Genomic DNA, 21,937 nt, shown 5'->3' on the forward strand with positions numbered 1-21,937 from the left:
AGCCTCATGCTTGCTATAGGCTCCAGTATTGACAATTTGATCTGGACATTGTATGTCCATATCCATCATTCTACATTCCAGATTTCTTTCAATTTCGATTACCTCATCAAGGTCGTCTCTTGCAGGTCGCCCTTTCCTCCGTGTAAATAGAGTATACTGGAGGAAGTCGCGGAAGAACATCGACACCGCCAGTCACTGTATACCAAGCTCTTATGACCGCAGTACTTTCCTTCAGATTCATCACTAGCCCAGGTAGCTCAGCTACCCAGATACCCACTGTCCTTCGACGAGGAACATTTACGACTCCTTCGTTCCTTCTCAACGCATAGGTCTCGTGGTACGACTTTCAACCAAATCAACGCTGACATAAAACAGACTCGACGATTTTTCTTGTTAACCACCTTTGCACAGCTCTTGTAACACTCCTAGTGACCTGTATCTTCACATCTTGTGTCACTGTGTCCTCTGCAAAGACCAGTAGTATTTGCTGGGACTCACCAAGTGGTTCTTGGCGCTCTTAACTTTCTGCTCCTTTTCGACATTATGGAGCATATGCGGGAGAGCCTAGATGACACTTTGGATGGTCCAGTGCCCTACCACTTTGTGTGGTGGATCATTATGTTGTCTTACTTTGTCAGTCTAGTTGGGTCCGTGACGACTGTCGAGTTTCTTCACCGTCGAAGAGTAGGTCAAGGCCTCATCAGCCAGTGAGTAAGCCAGTTATGTGCAACTTCTCATACAACTAACATTCAGATAGGCTCCAGTTAGGTGCATGTGCCGTTAGCTTTGGACTTGTAGCCATTTGGTGCATGCATTTCGTTGGTAATCGTAGCATTGTACTGGCGAATGGCGAACCTGAGCTTCAACTGTACTACAACGCGGCTTGGACAACGTTGTCGGCTGTACTGCCAATTTTTTTCCTCTATGTTGGTTTCTTCCTCGTAGATCGCTTTAGCAGGAGTCAACGTGCAATGCACCTCTCGCTCATCGGTACTGGACTCACTGCAGGCTTGTCTATCACAGGAATGTAAGTCTCTCAATGTTCACTCACTCATCGTAATGCTCAAACCGAATTGCAGGCACTATGTGGGCAATCTTGGTGCCACGAATTATCGATTGTCGAACAAACCAGGTCATATAATCGGTGCTGCAAGCATTGCTGTAGTCTCTTGCTGGGTCTCCTTCACCATTTTTTTCCGTCAGAAAGAGCTATGGATAAATTCGTGGTACCGACGAGTGATGTGTGCCGTGTTGTTAGCTTGTACAGTGTCTGGTATGCATTGGACTGCTACTGCTGGAACGACCTATTATCGCATACGAACTTATGCCGGCACCGAGGAAGAAAGAAATCGCAATGTCATTGTTGCGACAGCACTAGTATGTGTGCGCCTAATACATGTCACATCGTACTTACCATTTCTAGTGTATGACAGCGCTGCTTTGTAGTGTTACGCTGATGTACGTGACCGAACGGCGACGGAGAGAATTAGCAGATCGTGCACAACACGTTGTGCTTGCAAGTTTCATCGTTGATCGCGATGGACGTGTCCTCGTCACCCAAGAAGGACTGTTACCTTGTCGAATGATCACAAAGCAATACAACCAGAGATCCTTGAACGACGAATTCAACATTGCACATCCAGTTTTCCAATGGATCTATCGCGTCACCCACCACTGGTCTGGCGTTGCAATTCTGATACCAACAATGAGATCTCACTTGCGAGCAGTCGGAGCATTACAGGGCTCGATACGACCTGGAGCACTGCGAACGGCAACCACATCATGGGACGGCGCGACCGCCGAGGACGATTATTCTGCTATCTTCAGAGAACAATTTTGTGTTGCTGCTCAGGACCTTGCCGATAATCTCCACGTGCCATTAGACTCACTTGGGACCTTGATGGACGATATTATGATGACAGGCATAGGAAGCAAGAAGTTCAAGACCAAGGGTGGAAATGTTATGTCTGCGTTAGAAGCAGGGATGTATGCCCCTGCACTGTTCGGAAAGGGCCAGATCTTGTTTCTGGTCAAACAAGTCAACAAGATCGAGGCAGTAAGACTAGTCGATCAAGGATATCGATTTGCACATATCGAAAGGCCGACTGACAAAGTTCTTGAGCTGATGGCGCGGGGTATGCAAGTTAAGAGAGAGGACTTGCTGCTGAAAATAACGTGCATGAAGGAGTTCGGTCTACAGGACGCCGAAAAGATGAAATCGCCGCTCGAATCAGGAACACACATATCGTGTTTTGTCTTACGCCCTCCCGTGAAGAGCTCTGCATCTGGCTGGGATGTTCTGGTACGAAAAACCTGTCCTAATACTCTTCCAAGCGTGGAACTCTACTCCACCACGCTTCCGCCTTCTCGAGTGCAGCTTTTAGAGCGTCTAGATGGATTCAACTATACTCAGTGTTTGAACTACTGCGATAAGATGACAAACGACGCTACAACTTCAGAGGATAGAGAGTTCCACCGGCTTGTATGGAAGACCATGGTTCATCTGGAGAAGCTGCTGCCAGCCGCGTTCCTGCGGTGTGCCCTGTTTTGTGGCACGCCTGTTAACGTTCAGAACTGCAGTGCTAGCAAAGGTGCTACTCTCTTTTCATTCTGCGTTATTCCCGATGTCCATAGCTCTAGCCTGAGCGCTGAGGACGTCGTAAATTGGACCCCTTTCAGTTTCTTCCGATGCCGACAACGCACGCACAAAGGCTCAGTAGATCACATACTGCTAGCTCGCCGCAACCACATCGAATTTGGCGCTCTGCTAGCAAACATTGGGGTCAATCAGCTGCAGTATCATTCGAATACAGTCCATAAACCTAGCATAAACGACGTCACACGTAATGCCGCCGCGAAACCTCTGTCCAAGCTCTTAGAACGCCTCGGGGGAGGCAACAAAGATCTCACACCAGTTCACTTCGTGACTGACAGCTCTTCTGAAAAGGGTCTCGTCGATCGTGTCAGCCGGGAAGAACCTAGTTGCAATCCTTTCGGTGGAATCATGGTCAGTCAAGACATTACCGTCGACACGGACGACAAGGCAGCGCCTGGTATTGAGCTGCACGATCTCGGCATGCGAACCGAAGCCGGCGTCGCCGATAGCGAGACATCAACATATGTGGATCAGCTTTTCCGGCTGACCAGTGCAAAGTGGTCGAAGCCGTGAGTTGTCGTGCCAGGTGAGTGATATGTCTACCGTCTCATCAGATCGACATGTTGCCTACTTTGTGATTTGTTCTAGTAATACCCAGACTACTCTTTGTGTGGAGTATTGTAGAGTTTCTTTCTTCTGGTGTGCAGTGTTTTGACTGTGCGTTTCATGCAGATAGCTAGTGGCTTTTTGTCAATAGATATATGATACCGCCTCATAAGCAGGTTCAAACTTGCCCGGGTCCAGATGGCACTGTGTATCATGGACGTATCTGGCTATACATGCTCACCTGTCTATGCTTTGTGCCGTCACGTCGGCGTGTCGGCATGTTGGCGTGTTGGCGTCTACGTACTCGAACGGGAAGATTGATAATTCCGTTCGATTATCAATGGATGGATCCGGGGGTTCATTTCTATACGGATGCATGGAATGTGGTACAGTTATCCTAATTAGTGCATAAACGAGGCCCCAAGCAAAACCTGAGATCTCTCCTTGGCAGAGCTAGAAAGTTGATGTAGAAGACGGTGTAGCTGTCGTCCCCGCAAACCGCACTTACAAGGGCGTAGAAACAACGTTGGCGGTCGTCTCGTAGAGCCCTAAAGCTGATTAGAATTTACCCTCAAGTCCCTATACCATGGGAATGTACCTAAACGCCATACTGTTTTGAACTGTACTATACAGTAATTAATGGTCATGGGAAATTTCCGCAAGCCAAGTGGCGCTGTTGGTTACAATTGATTGGTAGGTTCGGACAGCCCTGTCCAATCGGAGCACACATGGCCTGGAGTACCTAACCCGACCCGAGCGACCGGAAATCCTTCGGCAGCGCCCTGTGGTGCCGTGAACGCCACTCCATAGTCTCGATGCGCCTCATATTGCTGGCCTGGAGCATGAACGAATGAAACGCTGTCTGCTCGCCGCATTCGTGTCCGCAATACTAAACATGAATTGAAGTGTTCTGGATGCTTGACGAATGCAGTGCCGCAGGCGGCCGTCGGCGCTCCACCCCTTTTGTTTGATACAACCTTCGAACCCCGTCTTATTAAATATTCTTGGTCTCTCCTGTTATCTGCGTCTGTCAACTTCAGCATTGAGTCATTATGAAGGCATCATCGATTCTTGTTTCCCTGATCGGGGTGGCCACGGCCACAGTCAGGCCTCCGCCAGGGTGTGCATACGATAAGTGTTTCTGGAAGGACCAGATTCCGCAGGAATGGAAGCCCCTCGTCACGAAGTTCTGCAAGGCCTTAATTGGCAAACAGCCATGTTCGACACCGTCTGCCCGTTTCAGCACAGTCGTCAATACGTTGTCACCGACGACTGTCCAGCAGACGTTGCCACAGTCTACAGTTGTCGAGACGGTCCAATATACGACTACGGTGGTAGACAGTGTCGAGGTCACCAACACGCAGACCCAGGGCACACTCTGTGTGGTGACTACCGATGGCCAAACTCCTGTCACGTCCATCACCTATCCACGATTTACTAACCCGGCATCGAACCAACCACAGGCACGCGATTTGGATGAACTCGCTGCTCAAGATGACCCGCAATATCGAAACCGTATGAAGCGCGATACCTTACCCGCCTTTGCGACAGCTGGATGTAACAAGTCACCACCCCTTCAAAAGCTGAAGGATGCCTGCAAATGCTTCCTTGCTAGCCCCGAAAGTCCTATCAAAAGTAAGCAGAACCTGCCATACCACTTCCAAGGACCTTTGTTGACAGATCATAGCAACAACCATAGTCCAAGCCGGCTCAACGGTCATCCAGACTCTCCCTGCCCAGACTACCACTGTTATCGAAACCCTGCCACAGCAGACCGTCCGCGTAACTTCAACAAACGTCGTCACTGCCACCGTCCAGTCCTGCACCTCCACCTCCACCGTCTACTCGTCCACCATTGCCATATCAAGCTGCGGCGCTCCGCCAGGCACGTACGTAAGCAGAACAATCGGGCAAATCTCCTGCACCCAGCCCGCCGCCGCCCCCTCCGGCTCCGTCAACGCCTTCCACCGCATCGAAGCCGACAACAACCAAGGCACCGTCTTCGAGGGCTGCATCTACGCCGGCCCACGCTCCATCACCACCCCAAGCGGCGGCACCCACCAGTGCGGCGCATCCACCGGGACCTCCATCACAGGCCAGACCGATGCCGCTTCCCAGCTCACCGGATTCACCTACGACGGCACGTTCTCCCCGAGCTTCAACGACTACTTCATCACGCGCATCGGCTCGACTCAACAGAGCGGTAATAGCTACTGGGGCGTGCTGAATAACGGCGTGTTCACCACGTCTGGCGGGTGCGGTGCCCAGGTGCGCGCCGGGGACTCGTCGCTGTGGCAGTGGGACGCCTTCAATCTGAACCAGCTCCTGACTATCGCACCGCAGTACGCTGTTGTGAGCGTGGGCTCGACCGTGTCCATCACCGTTACTGGCAGGAGTCCGAACGGCGGCCCATCGAGTCCGTTTCAAGGAGCCACGCTCAGTGGTGGCCAGGGGCTGCAGTCGGGCTCGGACGGTGGCATTACGTTCACTGTGCCGTCCGAGCCGGGCTGCTATCAGTATAAGGCGTCGGCGGGAGGTTCGGGCAGGTCGAATGCGTTTTACTTGAATGTGGTTTCCCAGTTTCCCAGTGAGATCAAGTGAGCTTGCTTGCTTGCTTGCGTACTTGTTCTGGGTGTTTCCTATCTTGCTTCGAATTTTTCTGTCCGACCAATTTATTCGTTCGAGTTTTTGATATGGATGTGTGGCCTGGTTCGCTGAATCTATCTATTGCTTTGACAAGCTTTTTTTTTTCCTTGTATAGATATTTACATACATACATGTTCGACACGAAAGCGTCCAGATGTAATAGCTTGCTTCGTAATTCGAAGGATTTGAGGCTCGATTTTTTTTTTTCGCTTGCTGGCTACTTGCACTCGTGTCATGTGTGAGGTCCCTTTATAAGAGAGATATATACCCGTTCCTGCTGTTCTTCCTCGTCTCCATGACTCTTACTATCGTCATACTACTCTACAGAATTAAACATGATGTTAGACACTAGTCTCCAGTTTTACCAAAAAATGAGTAGAGGAAACAGTAAAAGTAGTAGTCAGGGGCATAATGATTGGAAAGTCATGGTAATAAAGTATGTCTCTTCTCGATCGAAGAATATCTGCATGTCACTCTCTCTTTGGGGCTCATGATGGAGCAATTCCGCGACTTGGGATATACTAACGTATGGTCATTGACATTGGAAGCGAAGCATTGAGACTGTCACGAGGAACATAGGTAGGCCACGAAATTCTTCGCAAATGGTTTAATGTATTCAAAAGAGGGAGTAGTATATAATACAATAATAACGACAACGATGCTGGGTCTCAAGAACCTTCCATAACAGTCTAATGCGCGCCCCGAGGGATGAACATCAACTGTGCAGTTCTATTTCTTTTCTATAGTGTAAAACAAGTAGACGAGCCTCAGTGGGCACCGAGGTATCGTCGAAAAGACCGTACAACGCCTGCAGACAGCTTCCAGCCCTTGGTTGGCTGCCAGATCCTTCCATGAGTACAATTACCGTGGTCCCTGATATTGTCTATAGCCGATTCCGAATAGTGCGCCATGAATGAGTGGAGAGGTGATAATTACAGATATATTTTCGAAGTGATTGTGTTTGCCTGACATAACAAGGTGCTAGGCAGAGTGATTAGGTCTCCAATCTGCAAGCCTTCATCTTCGGGGAGGTAGCACCATTGGTACGCTTGACCGGGACGAGGCTTGCAGCAGAGACTGGAACCACGGTTACGGAGGGGACTGGGGCCGAGCTTTCTGAAGCGACTGGAACGAGGCTTCGTGAGATTTTGACGCGAGCATTCATTTCGTGGTCGGCTCTGAACGGCCAGTAATGGCGCCCAGTTGTAGGGTCGATGACTCCCAAGTCGATCTCTTCGTGCAAGCTGCCGTGACGCATATAGTCACGAAGGGAAGGGACATTTAGTTTGGTCAGGAAAACCTCGTCGTTCGGACGAGCCTTGTTCCCCGCATAGGTGCGGTACTCCCCAAGAATTTCGTGCATGGATGATCCGTGGAGCTTGCGCCAGGCACCAACAGTGCATCCGGTACGGTGCTTGCCCTTGTTACAATGGATGAGCATTGGATAGTTCGTTTCGTCGCTGAGAATGTCGATAATCATGGCAATGGTTTTGATCTGCATCTGAACACCATCCTTATTCGCAGGCAGAGGCACGGTATAGAGCTTCTTGGCATTGTCTTTGATCCAGGCAGAATAGGTCGCCTCATGGGGACCTTCGACAAGAATACTAGGAAATATTAGTGTTCCGGAGAGAATAGGTAGCACGTGTTGATCACTTACAGGATACTTTTCAGGCCTAAGCCGGCGAGAAAAGGGAGGTTTTCTTGGCTTGGGTAGGCACTGCGGTAGATCCTCCCAGCCTCTACAGTGCCATAGTTTGGCGGAGGAATAGTGGAGACCATGCGATGACAGGTATAGCTGGAAAGCTTGACTTGGTAGCGAACCCTGCCAACTAGGAATATGTCAGTGCGCGCATGCATAAGTGTGTGAGACGTGATACGTACTGATCACGCAGCGACGTTGTTGCCAAAGAGCCTCCTTCTTCCGCATGATACGAAGGGCAGGGTGTTCGTCCTCCTCCTCGATGGTGGCAGGTTCATGGACATTGTTGATGGGTGCTTCCACAACAAGCGGGCCGTCGGCAGGGCGATCGGGGAGAGGCATTACAGCAGACATACTGATAGAGATGGGGGTATGAACGAGTGTAAGGCCAGCCTGCTGGACACGCAGACACAATATATTTGAGAGCGAGTGGGCTTGGAAGATGAGTAGTGAGAATTGACAGTATTGAACGTCTGTGAGAATTTGATCAGTCAGGTAAAATTTCTGAAAGTCTCAGAGAGAGGCAGCTGGCTAAATACCTGTGAGCAGGCTTCAGAGCGCGAACCCAGCATTCAGAGCGCAGTTCAGAGCGCAGTTCAGAGCGTCGGAGGGCAGCTCAGGGCTTCAGAGCGCGAGAACGGGGCTTCAGAGCGCAAACTCGAAGCTTCAGAGCGCCTGCGAGTTCGCTAAGGTCACAGGATCAAATCCATGGATTGGGAGAACGGAAGTCAGTTGAGGTATAGATCAGATCCATTGTGGAAACAGATTGGAGGTGTTGGAGGGCGTATACGTGTGTGTTGGACAGGCGTGGGAGAGTAGCAGAAACGCGTATCAGGGGATAGCGAGTTCGTAGTTCCAGGGCTCAGTGGGAGAGAGAGAGTGTGTGAGAGAGGTGTTGGGTGGTTGTGAGGAAGTCGCGAATCCGTGGGAGGAAAAAAGCAGAACCGGTGGGACACGAACTTTGAAGCGTGATTGTCGCATTCCTTCCTCCCACTCTCCCCCCCTCTGAAAAGGACGTTGGGTTCCTACCTATTCTGGGAGTGGAAGGGATGCGTGATGAGACGAACGCGTGGCCGGGTCGAGCGATACTGCGGCCGTTGGACGTTAAAGCTAAACTCCAAAGTCCGAACGGGAAGAATAGGCCGACGGTGACGTAGCTAGAGACGAGCAGGCCTCAGGCTTCAGAAATTCACCGTTAGCCGTTTTTGTTTTCTTTGTTCCGAATTCTCTGTCTGGTGTGTTTGTGCTGTGTTGTGATTCTGTCCGTTGTTCTTTTGTTCTCGGGCGACTATACAATAGAGATACCGTCAGCTTTCTTCCGCATTCTTCCTGGCCAGTCAGATTGTTCCCGTCAGACCCCGCGCGGCATCCATGGATCCAACTTTTAATTACCATCTGGTCCCGCCGTGCCAGTCTGTCTGTCTTATAAGCTGCTGAATTAACACCGCCAGGCACCAGACTGTCCTGGACTAAAAAAGGGAACAGGGGAACAAGTCGGAACTTGTAGGTGTTGTCGACTTAGTCATTCTTAGCTGTGGCGCCTGGCCTGCACCTGCATCGGCAACTGCAGCCCTGTTCTGCCCTGCATATACCCACCTGGCGAGCCTCATAGCGAGTCATTACAAGCGAGTCTTTTTCTCTCACTTTCATCACGACAGCGACGGTGATAGCGACGGCGATAGCAACGACCACCTTGAGGCATACTTGATGCATGATTGATGCAGGATACACTGTTGAGCACCCTCTGTTACATTCTTGCATTGCGACACGGCCGTCTGCAGCATGCTGAGAAGGGACAAACGCGTATATTCGCGCGTGGGATAATGTCAACCGTCTTCGTGGCCGTAGCCTGTAATAGCAGCAGCAGTGTGGACTCTTGCCAGCGCTCAGTCATGCATGCGTTGGAGGGCTTTGCTCTGGCTGGCTCGATTTGCGGCATTCGTATCATGTAGATGAAGGGCTGCGTATGATCGTGGACTGGGCTGCCACCGTTCCAAGCCTCGCATCGCATTTTGGCAGACTAGCTGTGTAGCCGCTTTGCACTTGAACCACGTTCTTGAGGAAGAGTTGATCCGGCGAATCCGGCTGGTCTCGTCATCTGGCCGGAGCAAGCGCTCGGTTCCGGTTTCCAGCACAACCGTCGACTGGCGTGCAGTCTTCGTGCATGTTTTGCGATGACGGAGGGGAAGATCGCAGACGTTGGGCAGAAAGTGATGGTGAAAGCTCGAGCCTGAGCTTGAGCTGCAGCCTGAGGTGTCAATGTGGAGTCGACCGCGGCATGTGCACGAGCCATAGACTTCTGTCCAATCAAAAGCCTGCCAGCCAAAACATCCGTGCACATGTTTTATGCTTTCTCCACTCCACTTACTCCGCAAAACTGTCACGACATTTCAACCTTCAACATCACCGCTCTCGACAACGTCTGGCTCAACTCAGACAACAATCACAGCAATGGAGGGCTCTACTCCTCGAACACCGACCTCTCGCTCGTCTCGCCGCTCCATCCCCAACCTCGCAAATCTCAACATCGCCCCTCTGTCCTCTGCACCCCTCGAGCCCTCCTCACCGTCTCCAACCGATGCAGCCCTGACCTCGCCTCACACCTCGTACATCCAACACAAATCCGCCCCAAACACGCCCGGCGTGCTCTCCCTCTCCCAATCCCGCGCCTCCTCCCACCACCGTCGACATCCCAAGTACACTCACGCCGGCAACAGCTACTTCCCGACCGCACCTCCCTCGCCCACAGGTACGGGCACACTTACGGCGCCCATAACCTCATCCCAATCCGCCAGCGCCCTCCACCAAGCCGGGCCCCTCGATGCCCGCGGCCGCATCAAAGCGCCCCAGTCGACACCTGCCACCGCGCAAGCCAGCAAACCCCCGAAATCAGGCCACAAGCGCGCACACACCACCACCACCGCCGCCACGACCGTGATAACGGCAGACTGGCTGCACCGCGCCGGCCTCGCCATCGCCTCGCAGACGCGCGACCAGAAGGGCCAGACCTGGCTCGTGGCGCGTGATAGCAGCACTGCTCTCGCCGTCGCGCCGTCGACTCCTGACGTCGACCACCATCACCACCATGCTGCTAGCTTGGATCAAGCCCTGCTTGCACGCACCTCGCTGGACAGAGAGCCCGGCTCGGCGTGGAATAGTCGCGCGGGCAGCCGTGCGCAGTCGGCGCTTAACAGTCGCCGTGGCAGTCGGGTCGCGAGCAGGGCCGAACTCGGCGGTGTTGGTGCTGGTGCTGGTAGCTGGGCAGGCGTGCCGAGCTATGCAGCGAGCGGTGCGACGAGTCCGGTCATGGGCCCGGACTTTGTCGATCTTCCCGGCGAAGACACTGCCGATGGGTACGGATACGGGGCAGGGAATGGGAGTAATGGGGGCGAGGACGAGGATGGCGAAGAGGTGGTGGCTAAGCTGACGCGCGAAGGTACGCTTGGGCTCGGCGGCTGGGTCGATCGACTGGTGGGCTGGACGCTGTTCCGCGTGGCGGAGGACGGGGAGGACGACGATGATGATGGAGATGAAGATGAAAATGAAAATGATGAAGACAGGAGAACGAACGAGGCCGGGACGCGGAATTTGAAGATGGTTGATGGCGAGGCGCTGCGGACAAGGACGGCAGAGCTGGAGGCGGCGAGACGGAGAAGGGAGCGGGATCGGGAGGCCATTAACGCAGCGAGTGCAAAGGCCGTCGGGACGGAATTCGTCGTCGTCGACGATGATGACGTGGATAAGAAGGCGGACGGGCAGAGTGCTGCGGAGGGCGGATGGCAGGATGCAGCCTGGCTGTTGAGTGTTGCGTCAAAGGTGCTTTTATAGGGTTTGGGTGGGCAGGCAGGCACTTGGTTTGGATGATGAGGGTAAATTGACTTGCTTTGCCTTTGGGGTCAGACAAGGACATTTAATGATAATAATGATATGGTGTGAGATTGTGACATTTCATCAGCAATGGTCGTGCTTCGACACTTTGTTAACATCATTTCACTACACTACACTTCCAGATCACATCTCACGTCTCACCTACACTCCCGCCCGGACCACCACCACCACCACCACCATCACCCCGCTCCTCCGCCCGACACCAAACAACGACATCGCCCCGCCTCCGCCAGTCGTCATGCCAATGACTATTAAACCCCCTCCACACCTCACCATAGCCCTTCGCGCCCAACACGCCCCCTACATCCGCAAGCAAGATATCAAACATTACAATGCATTCGGGCCACGCGTACCGGCCAGTCCACGCCCCGGGCCCCATCGCCGCCGGTAAACCCCTTTTATCTGCGTTGCTGGTGCTGGTGCTGCTGCTGCTACTGCTGCTGCTGCTGTCAGTTGCATACAGCCGTCCGCCTACGGGGCGGCGCATGTTGGCGGCTAGCCAGCGCGGCGGATCGGCGTAGAACTGGTCTGCTTCGTCGAGGTAGCCGGCGCGGTCATGCAGCGGCACGTCGAGGGGCGGCTCGCATGACAGTGCCCAGGCGCTTGTTGCCGCGTGGATGAGGTGGCTGCGCCATGGGGTGGAGTGGCACGGCATCAGGAAGGCGACGGTCAGGGGGTCGTGGGAGGCAGTTGTGAAAGGGAAGGGTGGTGATGGTGGTGGGTCTGCATCTGCGGCGAGTCTAGGTCTTGCGTAGATGGGGGATTCCTGGCGAGCGCGTAGGTAGGTGAGGACGTCCACGACGCCGCGTTGATGGACCTGGGATGTGTAGAGGGCGAGGGCGATGTTGAAGGATAGCAGTGCGAACAGAGCGAGTCTGCGGGTATTGGGCAGGGGTGAAGCGTGGAAGAAGAACGCGTGGAAGGGCTGGGCGGCTAGGATGTGGAGAGCGGGTAGGAGAGGGTAGAGGAAGCGGACTTCTTTGTGTCGGATCATGCTCATGACAAAGGTGACGATGAGTACGGTGTATGCCAGTGTTGTGAGGGCTGGTTGGGCGTGCGACTGGGCCTCAGCGTTGACCGCGCCTGTCGCTTGTGCTGGGACGACATGCTTGTTCTTTGGAGTGGATGCAGGAGGAATTGCCGCGTAGGGCTGAGATCTAAGAGCCCAATATAGACCTACGATGGCGAATGGCAGGGCGGTGGTGAGAAGTAGTGGCAGACCTTCAGTGAGATAGTAATCGGATCTGTTTTTGCCATAGAAGACGGCGAGGTTTTGAGCGAGGTTGAAGTGAAGGAAGCGCACGGCAGGCAGGGTCCATACGCCGTAGTACAGTCGGTCAGACACGGCAGAAAAGGCCAGGACAGTCGACCTGGCAATAGGTCAGCTGGCAGTCAGGAGCAAAAGTGAATGGGTGTATTGGATGCTCGTAAACAACGCGGCGTATAGTGGTAGTGGTGTGTGGAAAGGGAACAAAAACATTAGCTAAATTTGCCGCGTCACGTACCCACATAAGAAGCTCTCTCGAATGAGGACAAGGCTGTCGGTGCTCGAGGCCTGGACGAGGGTGGCAGCAGCGACAGATAACCAGATGAGCACGTTGGTTGGACGCAGGACACACGCGACAGCCGCTAGGACGAGCGCCCCTCGTATCCTTTATCCACAAAATCAATAAAGACCACCATCATCATCAGCAGCAGCAGCAGCAGCAGCTCGGCCTTACCTGGACAGGTTACCATGGTTGTGTAACAAGTTGGAGCCGACAGGATGGTCAGGAGTGAAGCAGCGCTGCCAGGGCCACAGAGACAGGGCGATTGTGGTGAGGGTAGTCTCCAGGCAATTGGACAAGGTCCGGGTTGAGCAAAACCATTGCCACGGGCTGATGATGGACAGAAGAAGCTACAAAGGGCGCTCCGAGTCAGGCGGGAGTCAAGGTTGTTGCGGAGAGGGGGCCAAGTCAAAGAGATCGAGAATGATACGTACCGCGGTAGTGGAGACAGAAGTCTGGAACCCGTATACTGTGTTTGCCAGCTGCCAGGTGTAGAAATCACCAATGGCAGCGATGAGGGCTTGCAGAAGTTTCGGAGCTGCAAGCAAGAGTTCGGCGCGAAAAGCAACAGGGCGAATGCCAGTAGCCGTGGAGAGAGAAGCAGTCAGACGGTAGACTGCAGCAAAGATGGAGGGGTGGATGGAGGAACGAAGGCGGCACGACCATTCCTTTAGGGGGGGGGACAAGGGAATCAGTCATTGCGTCTCCCAGAAGCAAGCAAGTAGTAAGTAGTAGTAGTGAGTGAATAACAGCAGCAAGTCAAAGAAAGGACGGGATATGTAAACAAAAAGACCAGAAGACTCCATCACTCACCCAGGTAATCCAGGCGCCGGAGCCATGACCAAAGGCCAATTCCCAGGCCGGCTCGAGGGATTGGTAGTACTCGTCAGGCTGGAAGAAAGTGCGAATACTAAGGGCGTTGAGCAGTCGGAAGCCTATCAGAAGCAGGAGAAGAGTGGCGGGAGTGGGAAGAGGGTGTAGCATGAGGTGGATGTAGTGTCCCAGTATGAGTGTATGTAGTGTTGTGGTGAGTTGTGGTAGATTGACTGACGGTCTGGACTGGGCTGCCGGCAGATGACGGTGGTGGTGGTGGTGGTGATGACGATGGTGATGAAGATGATGATGATGCAGTGAATGAGGCAGGGTGTAAATGATGGATGATACTGTAATTAGCTAGTGAAGCTGTGTTTGAATGGCCTGAGGCTGCTATGGATGATAGCTGCATACCAGGCTAAAGTAAACACTTCTACAGTACTGTAATTACTAGAAGCACTCTCTAGCCCAGCCGGACGTCTACGGCTATGGCCTCGTTGAACCAATCTAGTGCTGCATCCAAACCTGACTGCTCGTTCCATCATGGACGGGCTGGTGTCTAATTAATTAGCAGTCCAGCAGTCCAGCAAGCAGCAAGACTGGCAACAAAAAGAACGAGTCGTTTTTTCTAGCTTCAGCCAATGTGAACCCTGTAGCTGTTTCGCGAGTTGGTAATGGTACGACGGGCGATTGACTGTTTATGATCCAACAGAAAGCATTGTCGGCCAGCGTGATGGAAATGGAATAGAGCAGCAGCAGCATTGTGCCCACATCACTGGCATCATGGCAAACAGCCAAATTACCAATTACTGTTGTAGATAATTAGTTCATGTAATTACTGTCCAGTCGACTACTGTAGCTTCCGGTGCGCAACGAGCCGGGCGAGGGAGCCAACTGACTGCAGTAATTATTAGCAGCAGCACACAAACTACAGTAGCACCAGCCGGCCAGCTAGCTCGAGCCATTCCCCCCCTCCCCCTACCCCTGTACGCGGCGTTTGGTCATGACACAATATACCTACGATTAGATGGATAGATGGATAGAGGGATAGATAGACAGATAGATAGATAGCACAAGCAGAGAGGCGGATAGATGTAACAGATGCATACAGAGTTAATTAATTAGTAGGATCGGCACGTTTCGACGCATCTGTTGGATCAAGATGCATGGGCGACGACGGCCTGCCTGCCATTTGCTAATTAATCATTAATCCATGAAGCATGAGCATACGACACACGACGCCGAACCATTCACGAAAAAAAGCAATATTACTGCACTACTAGCTACGCCGACGGTTGAGTGTTGAGAAGTGAACGAGGAGTGCATCGCTTTGCGCGGCAACAACACAGTCGAGGTAGTCTGCGAGCAGCCGGGGGAGGGGAGTCTGTTGTGCTTTGTGAGGGTGGTGGGTATTATGCCATCTCTCCCAGCATGCAACACTGTCGGCAAATGACGATGATGCGGTGCAACGTGTAACAAAAAAGCTGAAGCAAAGGACGAGCCAAAAAAACAACAACAACAAAAGGCCGAGATTGAAATTCGGTAGTTGGGTAGAGAGAGTGAGTACAGGATGTGCAGTAATTAATACAAGGTATAGAGAGTTGGGTTTTGGGGGGGTGGAAGTGGAGTGGTGGAGTGGTGGAGTAGAGGCTTATAGTAGGTCGAGTAGAGCAGAATAGTAATTCTGGTAGAGTCAATCCGCTCAACCCTCAACCTCCTGATTATTAGCTCCAGTCCAGCCAGTTCTGGCGTGTCCCAACAACGTAGTTAATACGGCCACTACCTGATAACTACCACGACTACTACTACTACTACATAACCTCAGTATATATGTGTGTATCTGTGTATGTGCGTGCGTGTGTGCATCCATGTATGTGTGTATGTGTGTATGTGTGTATGTGTGTTTGTGTGCATGTGTGAGTTGTGTGTGTGTGTGTGTTGTGCATGCAGCCCCCCCCAAGCCAGCCCAGACTGAGCCTTTTCCTGGCTGCTTGTTGGCCCAAGCGATCATGGACAACTACATAGTATTATCGCGTATTTTGTGTGTGCCATCATCGCATCCCATCCCTATCATTCCCTACACTATCTAGCTTGGCCTTTTCGCTGCTGTCGTGTTGGTTGGTGCTGGTGCTGGTGCTGGTGCTGGTGCTGGTGCTGGTGCTGGTTCTGGTGGTGGGGCCCTGGCCTGGCCGTCCATCCATCCATCTTAGACTTACCTTGAGAGCATTGAGAGAGAGCACTCACTGCACTCCGACTGCTCCCTCACTCACTGCACACTGCACACTCGCACACTCGCACACCACACACACACACCTTTCCTCATTCTCCACCACTGCCACACCACTCCCGACTCCACTCTCTCTCTCTCTCTCTCTCTTTCTCGCGCTCTCTCGCTCTCTGCCTCTCTCTCTCTCTCTTGCTCTCCACCACCCAAGCCGCCCTCTCTCTCTCTTCCTACGGCTTCGCCTCCTCCTCCTCCTCCTCTCCTCTTCTCCGCTTCTCCTACTTACCATAACCTACGCCTATCCTAATATCCTAATCTCCTCTCTCTCCCTCCCTCGCAGGATGCTTCGTCCTTGCCCACGCTCTTTACCGTCTTCGCCCTGATCCCCCCCCCGGATTACTTCACCATCCTGCTATGTTCGGCCTCCGTCAATTGTTGCGAGTCGCCTTATAGACGCTGCAGGAAGCGCTGTCCTGATGTGTTTGCCCTTGCTACACATGGATGCCCAGAAAGAGTCGGATCTTGGGAGTGCTCCTCTCGCTGAAGAGCGGGGGGCGGGGGACGTCCTATCGACTTCCCATACAAGCCCTCTTCCCGACCACTCCACTTCAGATCCTCCACCCCCTCCAGACACTACCTCCTCACTTCCCCACGACGGTGCTGCTGTCTCAGGAAGACGGACGCCCACTACCACCTCCGGTGACGACTCGGACCATACTCCCAGATCCGAGATCCCCTCAGTCGCCCAGTCGCCTGCCCCGTGGAATATCGTTTCGACCTCCTCACAACCGCAGACTGCCGTCTCCGAGGTCGAATACTTTTCCTCTCAGCCCATTCGTCCCCACACGAACCTCCTGGGTCCAATCCTCAACGAACACCTCCAACCACATAATACTGCCACCACTGCTACAGGCTCAACCTACACCCCGAGTCTTCGACCAGAGTTTGAGATTGTGACAGGCCAGGGCTCTCACGCCCGTCTCTCTCCCCCACCGAGACCGCCAAAACCTCTCGACCGACCTCAGCTGCAGCGAGATGCCTCCAATCTCTCCACCGCCAGCACTGCAACCGTGAGAGCAAGCCATGCTCACATCGATTTCGCGGGTCCTTATCCTCCTCGAGACTACCCAAACTACCCGAACCAATCATACTCTGCACTCGCATCACAGCAATATCCTTCTGGCCTCCCAAAAGGTCGACTTTGGGCTCAAAATCGCTCCGTGCAGACGTCGCAGTCCTCGTCGCAAATCTTGACCCTTGGACGTCTCGGCCACTACATCGACCAAGATGTGGTTTCGCGTACTGCCGGAAACACCCCTGCCAGTAGTCCTGACCTGTTCACCGCGACCAGTCCGTCAGCCCTGCATCATCTCGACGAACGAGGCCACTACTCAAGCCCCTATCTCCATCCAACCCAGCGCAAGGTTCCACGCGAGACTCACGTTGCTGACGTCACCAAGGACGTCATAAGCGGTAACAAGATCATCAACGACTACGAAGTCCTTGACGAGCTGGGCCGCGGAGTTCATGGGAAGGTCAAGCTGGGACGGAACCTCATCACCGGTGATCACATCGCCATCAAGATGATTCCACGAGCGGCCAAACGCAAAAGACTCGGCAAGAATGACAGTCACGAGGAGAAGATTCGTCGAGAGGTTGCCATACTCAAGAAAGTTCGCCATCCCAACGTAGTCAGCCTGCTCGAGGTGATTGATGACCCGAAAGCGAAGAAAGTCTATCTCATCCTCGAACTCGTCGAGCTCGGAGAAGTCAACTGGCGAACACGAGGCGCTCGCGAAATCACCTTGGTCGAATATCGTCGCTTCCAGCGCGAAAAGGCGGGCAACTTCAACGACGACGCCGCTGACTTTGAAGATCAACGCATCATAAGCCGTGCCGCAAGACGCCGCGAGAGACTGGAGCAACGCAAGTGGGACGAGGCTCAACGTCAACGCTTACAGGCCCCTCCCACCGCCCTTCCCGATTTCTGGAGTGCTGAATATGGCGGTGACAGTGATGACGAGCGCGAGACGATGACTTCACGTCGATCAGCAAACGCCAGGAACAGGCGCAGAAAACAGTTTGAGAATGACGAAGAGAAAACACTCGAAGCCAGCTTCCAGCCCACTCGCGGTTCTAGTACATCTCTGTCGGGCCTCCAAGTCGGCAGTACCTGCGACAGTCTTGTGGGCACCATGTATGGACCATACGAACAGCCCGAAATATCGCGAGGTCGCATACCAAGCATAGCGAGTAGCTCTACTACCACCTCTGACAATCTCGACCGTGACAACGACGACGATAATGATGATGATGATGCTGCCCTGACGCTTGGCGACAACTTCATCTACGTTCCTACCATGACTCTATCGCAGACTCGTTCGGCGATACGGGATACTGTACTAGGCTTGGAGTATCTCCATTACCAAGGAGTCGTCCATCGTGACATCAAACCCGCCAACCTGCTCTGCACCAGCGATCATCGAGTCAAGATATCCGATTTTGGCGTCTCGTACCTCGGCAGAATACCCAAGGACGAAAACGATGGCTACCACTCCGAATCTGATTACCAGGACGACGAAGACATGGACCTGGACAACCCCGTCGAGTTGGCCAAGACTGTTGGCAGCCCAGCATACTTTGCGCCTGAACTTTGCGACCTCGATCCGGATCCGACGGCCGAAGCCCCGCAAGTCACTCAAGCCATCGACATCTGGGCATTGGGTGTGACTCTCTACGGTCTCGTCTATGGCCGGCTCCCCTTTTACACGGAAGGCTCCGAATTTCACCTCATGCGTGTCATCCATGATGTGCCGGCATACATCCCCCGTCGTCGTCTGAAAGCCGTCGACGGCCGAATGAACTCGAGGCCCAACTCTCACGGACGCAACTTTCAGTCAATGGGCAGCTACAAGCGCTTCCCCCATGAGCTCGAGTATGAGGACGTCGACGACGACCTGCATGACCTTCTCACGCGACTGCTGGAGAAGGACCCCCGGAAGCGAATCACGCTGCGAGAAGTCAAACGTCATCCGTGGGTGGTTCGCGACATTGAAGACAAGGTCGCCTGGCTCGATGAGACGGAGCCCGAACGGCAGCACAAGGGCAAACGCATCGAACTCACGGACCACGACCTGACGCAAGCCGTCATACCCATCAGCGCTTTCGAGCGGTTTGGCTCCGTCGTCAAGAAGACTCTCGCCCCAGTCAGCAATGCCTTGGGCGGCATCCTGCGCAGTGGTAGCTCCCGCAGGCGAGCGAAGAGTAGTGCCACGTCTGCTTCCGAGGGCGGCCCTCCGTCTACGGCCTCTTCCAGCAGTACAATCAGCCAGGACGCCCGTCGGTATGCCGTTCGAGACGATCGAAGACCGAGTCTGAAGGTAGATGAGTTCTCTGCTGCACTGAAGCAGTCTCGCGACCCGGAGCATCCGCTGTCTCACAGCGTCGTCGCCAGTCCCGAGCAAGCCTACCAGGCACACTACTTTACTGGTACGTCGTCTTCGCGGCCCAGTTCGCCTCAACTACACGGCGGCCGCGACGTTGGCGACAGATCACTACCGAGCTTTCCGAAAAGGCCATCCCCGCCAGATAGGGCGTTATCTGCCATGTCAACCGCAACATCAATCAAGACGGTCAAACAGGCTGACTTTATTGGCGCGGGTGCTGGTCCTGCTACCGCTTCACAACAACAGTCTTCCGCTGATCACGCCCGTCATGGGTCTAAGCTTTCCAGCTTCCACAAGATTGGACGGCAACTCAGAGAGATGAGCAGTCGCGAACGGTTTCGCCACCACCGGACCTCTGAGCTCCCACGCGACCGTTCTTTTGATCGGTTCATGGGCGGCGAAGAGGATAACCATGCCGTGGCGAGCGTGGCGTACAGTGCCGCGGTCGCTGCTGGACACGTCGAACAGCCTAGTGCCCTCCGCGGGAACTCGCCCATGCATTCTGCTTATGGCTCGCCTGTAGCAACGTCCAGCCCAAACACTGACCGGCTACATCCTGACCTGTCGCGAAATACCCCTTCCAGGCAGTCTTCCGTCTCGTCCATCTCATCACGTCCGTACGACCTGGCCGTCTTGGAGCGACCTCTCACCCGCGGCTCGGTCTCGAACCAGTCTCATCCTTGTGACTCGTCTGACCAGGATATCCTTCGAGCCAAGGGAGAACAAGTGCGTCGACTACTGCAGGAAGAAGCCCAAAACAAGCGTCAATCGCACCAGCCTAGCCAAAAGACGTCCTCTAGCTGCCCACCCAGTCCGGATGACGAGATCTTCCAGCGAAACATCAAAGCAGGGAACTTTGACCAAGTTCCACAGCTCAGCTCCTCGGTCGAAACCAGCCCGGCAAGCCAGGCTACAGATCCAAGGCCACTAATCTCATCATCATCCGAAGACCGATTTGGTCTGGGCATGTCGCCAGAGACCTCGAGCCCCTCCCTACCTTCCATGCTGTCTGCCAGCTCTTCGGTCGCAGACAACCATTCAGCATTGGTTAATGTAAGCATCTCGAAACCATCGGACGCCTCTCTCGTGTCCAGCAACGACGCTGGCTATACTGCAGGAGAAGATCGTGCAATCGACTCCCAGTCCGACGACGACGACTTTGACTCTGACGAGGAGGACCTCGTCATGATGAGTCGCAAGCCACGGCCCAAATCCGGCCTCAGTGCTGGTGACTTCTCCAGCACTGAGCTGGCCCGTCGACGCAAAAACCAAAGTCTCGGACAGATCTCGCACAAATCCACTCGAAGTGGCAGTGGAGGCACTTTGAAGAAGGTGCGGAGCCACAGCGTCCCCGAGGAAGACGCCCTCGGGCGCTCTCGTGGCATCTCACCACACTCTTAATTTCCCTTGACCCATATTTGTCCATAATAACGACCCTACGAATACTTGATGAACGACGCAACTACATACTCCAATAATGGCTCAGACCTGCTCCAGTTACCAAATCATATCTTTTTCACTCTCATCTCACTCACACACACACACGCACACACATACCATTCTCGTCTCGGCTGTACGACTCATGTCTTGTTGTCCGCGGCGTTATCACATGATAGCGACGCAAAGCTGCTTTGGATTGCGCTTGCACAAACGCGTTACGGAGGGCGGGTAATATTGATTATTTTTCTTGCAATCATGTTCGCGGCGTTGCAACTCTGGGGACCGGACGCTTTATATCGCTTGTATATGGGACCTCCTGATAGACCGTGCACTGCTGTTTCGACTCCGCTCACACAAACCTTTTTTTCTGCTCAAAAACTTCTGTCGCGCAAGCCTTTGGCCTTCTTTGTCGAAATTTGATTCATCTATACCATCTACTACCGTCTCTTCTTCGCTGCCTGGGGACAGGCTGGTCCGTCAGGGGGTCCGAGGACTTTGACAACGCTGGGGTCGCGGCTATTTTCCAGAGGGACCAGGCAGGCTTTCTAGCATTACTTTTTTTGGGGGTGAAGGGGGACATGAAGGGGGACTGATGATATACTGTGGCTATATATGCCTGTTGGGGCTTGCATGAATGACCTGCCAGACGGTCCTTTGATGGGATGGCAATGGGATGGGATGATGGGACTTGGCATGTATGCATGGTCGGTCTGTGGAGCAGTCCAGGGATGATAGTATTTATATATGTGTGATATCAAAGAAAGAAATACATTGGGCGGCGTCTGATCTGGACATGGACGAATGAAAGGGCACATTCTTGCGTTTGATTGACGTGACTTGTGTCATTATGTATGTATCCGTGGATCCCTTTTGCTTCTTGTATGGAGATATATGTACACCTTTTGCAACTCAACGTCCGTACGTCTGTCCATTTTTTCTCTTCCCATTTGTAGTCCCCCTGTCCCATCTATACACCCATCTTCTTACCCCCCTCCTCCATAAAAACCCCACAAACTCCCTCCTCCTCAC

The 21,937-nt window shown here is 53.4% G+C and overlaps 7 protein-coding genes across 7 annotated transcripts; 4 read left to right on the forward strand and 3 right to left on the reverse strand.

Annotated features, from left to right (window-relative positions):
• Positions 1-543: 543 nt before the first annotated feature.
• EJ05DRAFT_536898 (uncharacterized protein) lies at positions 544-3,322 on the forward strand (the record flags this gene model as incomplete). Its single annotated transcript, XM_033749343.1, has 4 exons — positions 544-707; positions 758-1,027; positions 1,080-1,377; positions 1,424-3,322. 4 exons carry the CDS (start codon positions 544-546, stop codon positions 3,167-3,169), a joined length of 2,478 nt encoding a protein of 825 aa, XP_033602069.1. The 3' UTR covers positions 3,170-3,322.
• A 724-nt stretch (positions 3,323-4,046) lies between these two features.
• EJ05DRAFT_509351 (uncharacterized protein) lies at positions 4,047-6,114 on the forward strand. Its single transcript, XM_033748091.1, has 2 exons — positions 4,047-4,837; positions 4,890-6,114. Exons 1-2 carry the CDS (start codon positions 4,255-4,257, stop codon positions 5,801-5,803), a joined length of 1,497 nt encoding a protein of 498 aa, XP_033602070.1. The 5' UTR covers positions 4,047-4,254; the 3' UTR covers positions 5,804-6,114.
• Positions 6,115-6,842: 728 nt separating this feature from the next.
• EJ05DRAFT_437209 (uncharacterized protein) lies at positions 6,843-7,630 on the reverse strand (the record flags this gene model as incomplete). The annotated part of the gene is made up of 2 exons (XM_033741778.1): positions 6,843-7,455; positions 7,509-7,630. The coding sequence occupies 2 exons, from the start codon at positions 7,628-7,630 to the stop codon at positions 6,843-6,845; spliced, it is 735 nt and encodes a 244-aa protein (XP_033602071.1).
• Positions 7,631-9,933: 2,303 nt separating this feature from the next.
• EJ05DRAFT_474700 (uncharacterized protein) lies at positions 9,934-11,495 on the forward strand. Its single transcript, XM_033743656.1, has one exon. It carries the CDS (start codon positions 10,002-10,004, stop codon positions 11,376-11,378), a length of 1,377 nt encoding a protein of 458 aa, XP_033602072.1. The 5' UTR covers positions 9,934-10,001; the 3' UTR covers positions 11,379-11,495.
• A 58-nt stretch (positions 11,496-11,553) lies between these two features.
• On the reverse strand, positions 11,554-14,099 carry EJ05DRAFT_474701 (uncharacterized protein). Its single transcript, XM_033743657.1, has 5 exons — positions 13,799-14,099; positions 13,420-13,653; positions 13,160-13,335; positions 12,944-13,090; positions 11,554-12,808 (listed from the first exon to the last, which is right to left on the reverse strand). Exons 1-5 carry the CDS (start codon positions 13,967-13,969, stop codon positions 11,569-11,571), a joined length of 1,968 nt encoding a protein of 655 aa, XP_033602073.1. The 5' UTR covers positions 13,970-14,099; the 3' UTR covers positions 11,554-11,568.
• A 1,864-nt stretch (positions 14,100-15,963) lies between these two features.
• Positions 15,964-16,405, reverse strand: EJ05DRAFT_304295 (uncharacterized protein). The gene has a single exon (XM_033740627.1). The coding sequence runs from the start codon at positions 16,309-16,311 to the stop codon at positions 16,039-16,041; it is 273 nt and encodes a 90-aa protein (XP_033602074.1). The 5' UTR covers positions 16,312-16,405; the 3' UTR covers positions 15,964-16,038.
• Positions 16,406-17,491: 1,086 nt separating this feature from the next.
• Positions 17,492-19,111, forward strand: EJ05DRAFT_431147 (kinase-like protein; the record flags this gene model as incomplete). Its single annotated transcript, XM_033741558.1, has 3 exons — positions 17,492-17,830; positions 18,398-18,868; positions 18,965-19,111. Coding segments are annotated over 3 exons (957 nt in total), but the record flags the coding sequence as incomplete, so codon positions are not given.
• Between the last annotated feature and the right edge of the window lie 2,826 nt (positions 19,112-21,937).

The sequence above is a fragment of the Pseudovirgaria hyperparasitica genome, assembly GCF_010093815.1.
Source record: "Pseudovirgaria hyperparasitica strain CBS 121739 unplaced genomic scaffold EJ05scaffold_5, whole genome shotgun sequence".
In the NCBI taxonomy this organism is placed as follows: Eukaryota; Fungi; Ascomycota; class Dothideomycetes; order Acrospermales; family Acrospermaceae; genus Pseudovirgaria; species Pseudovirgaria hyperparasitica.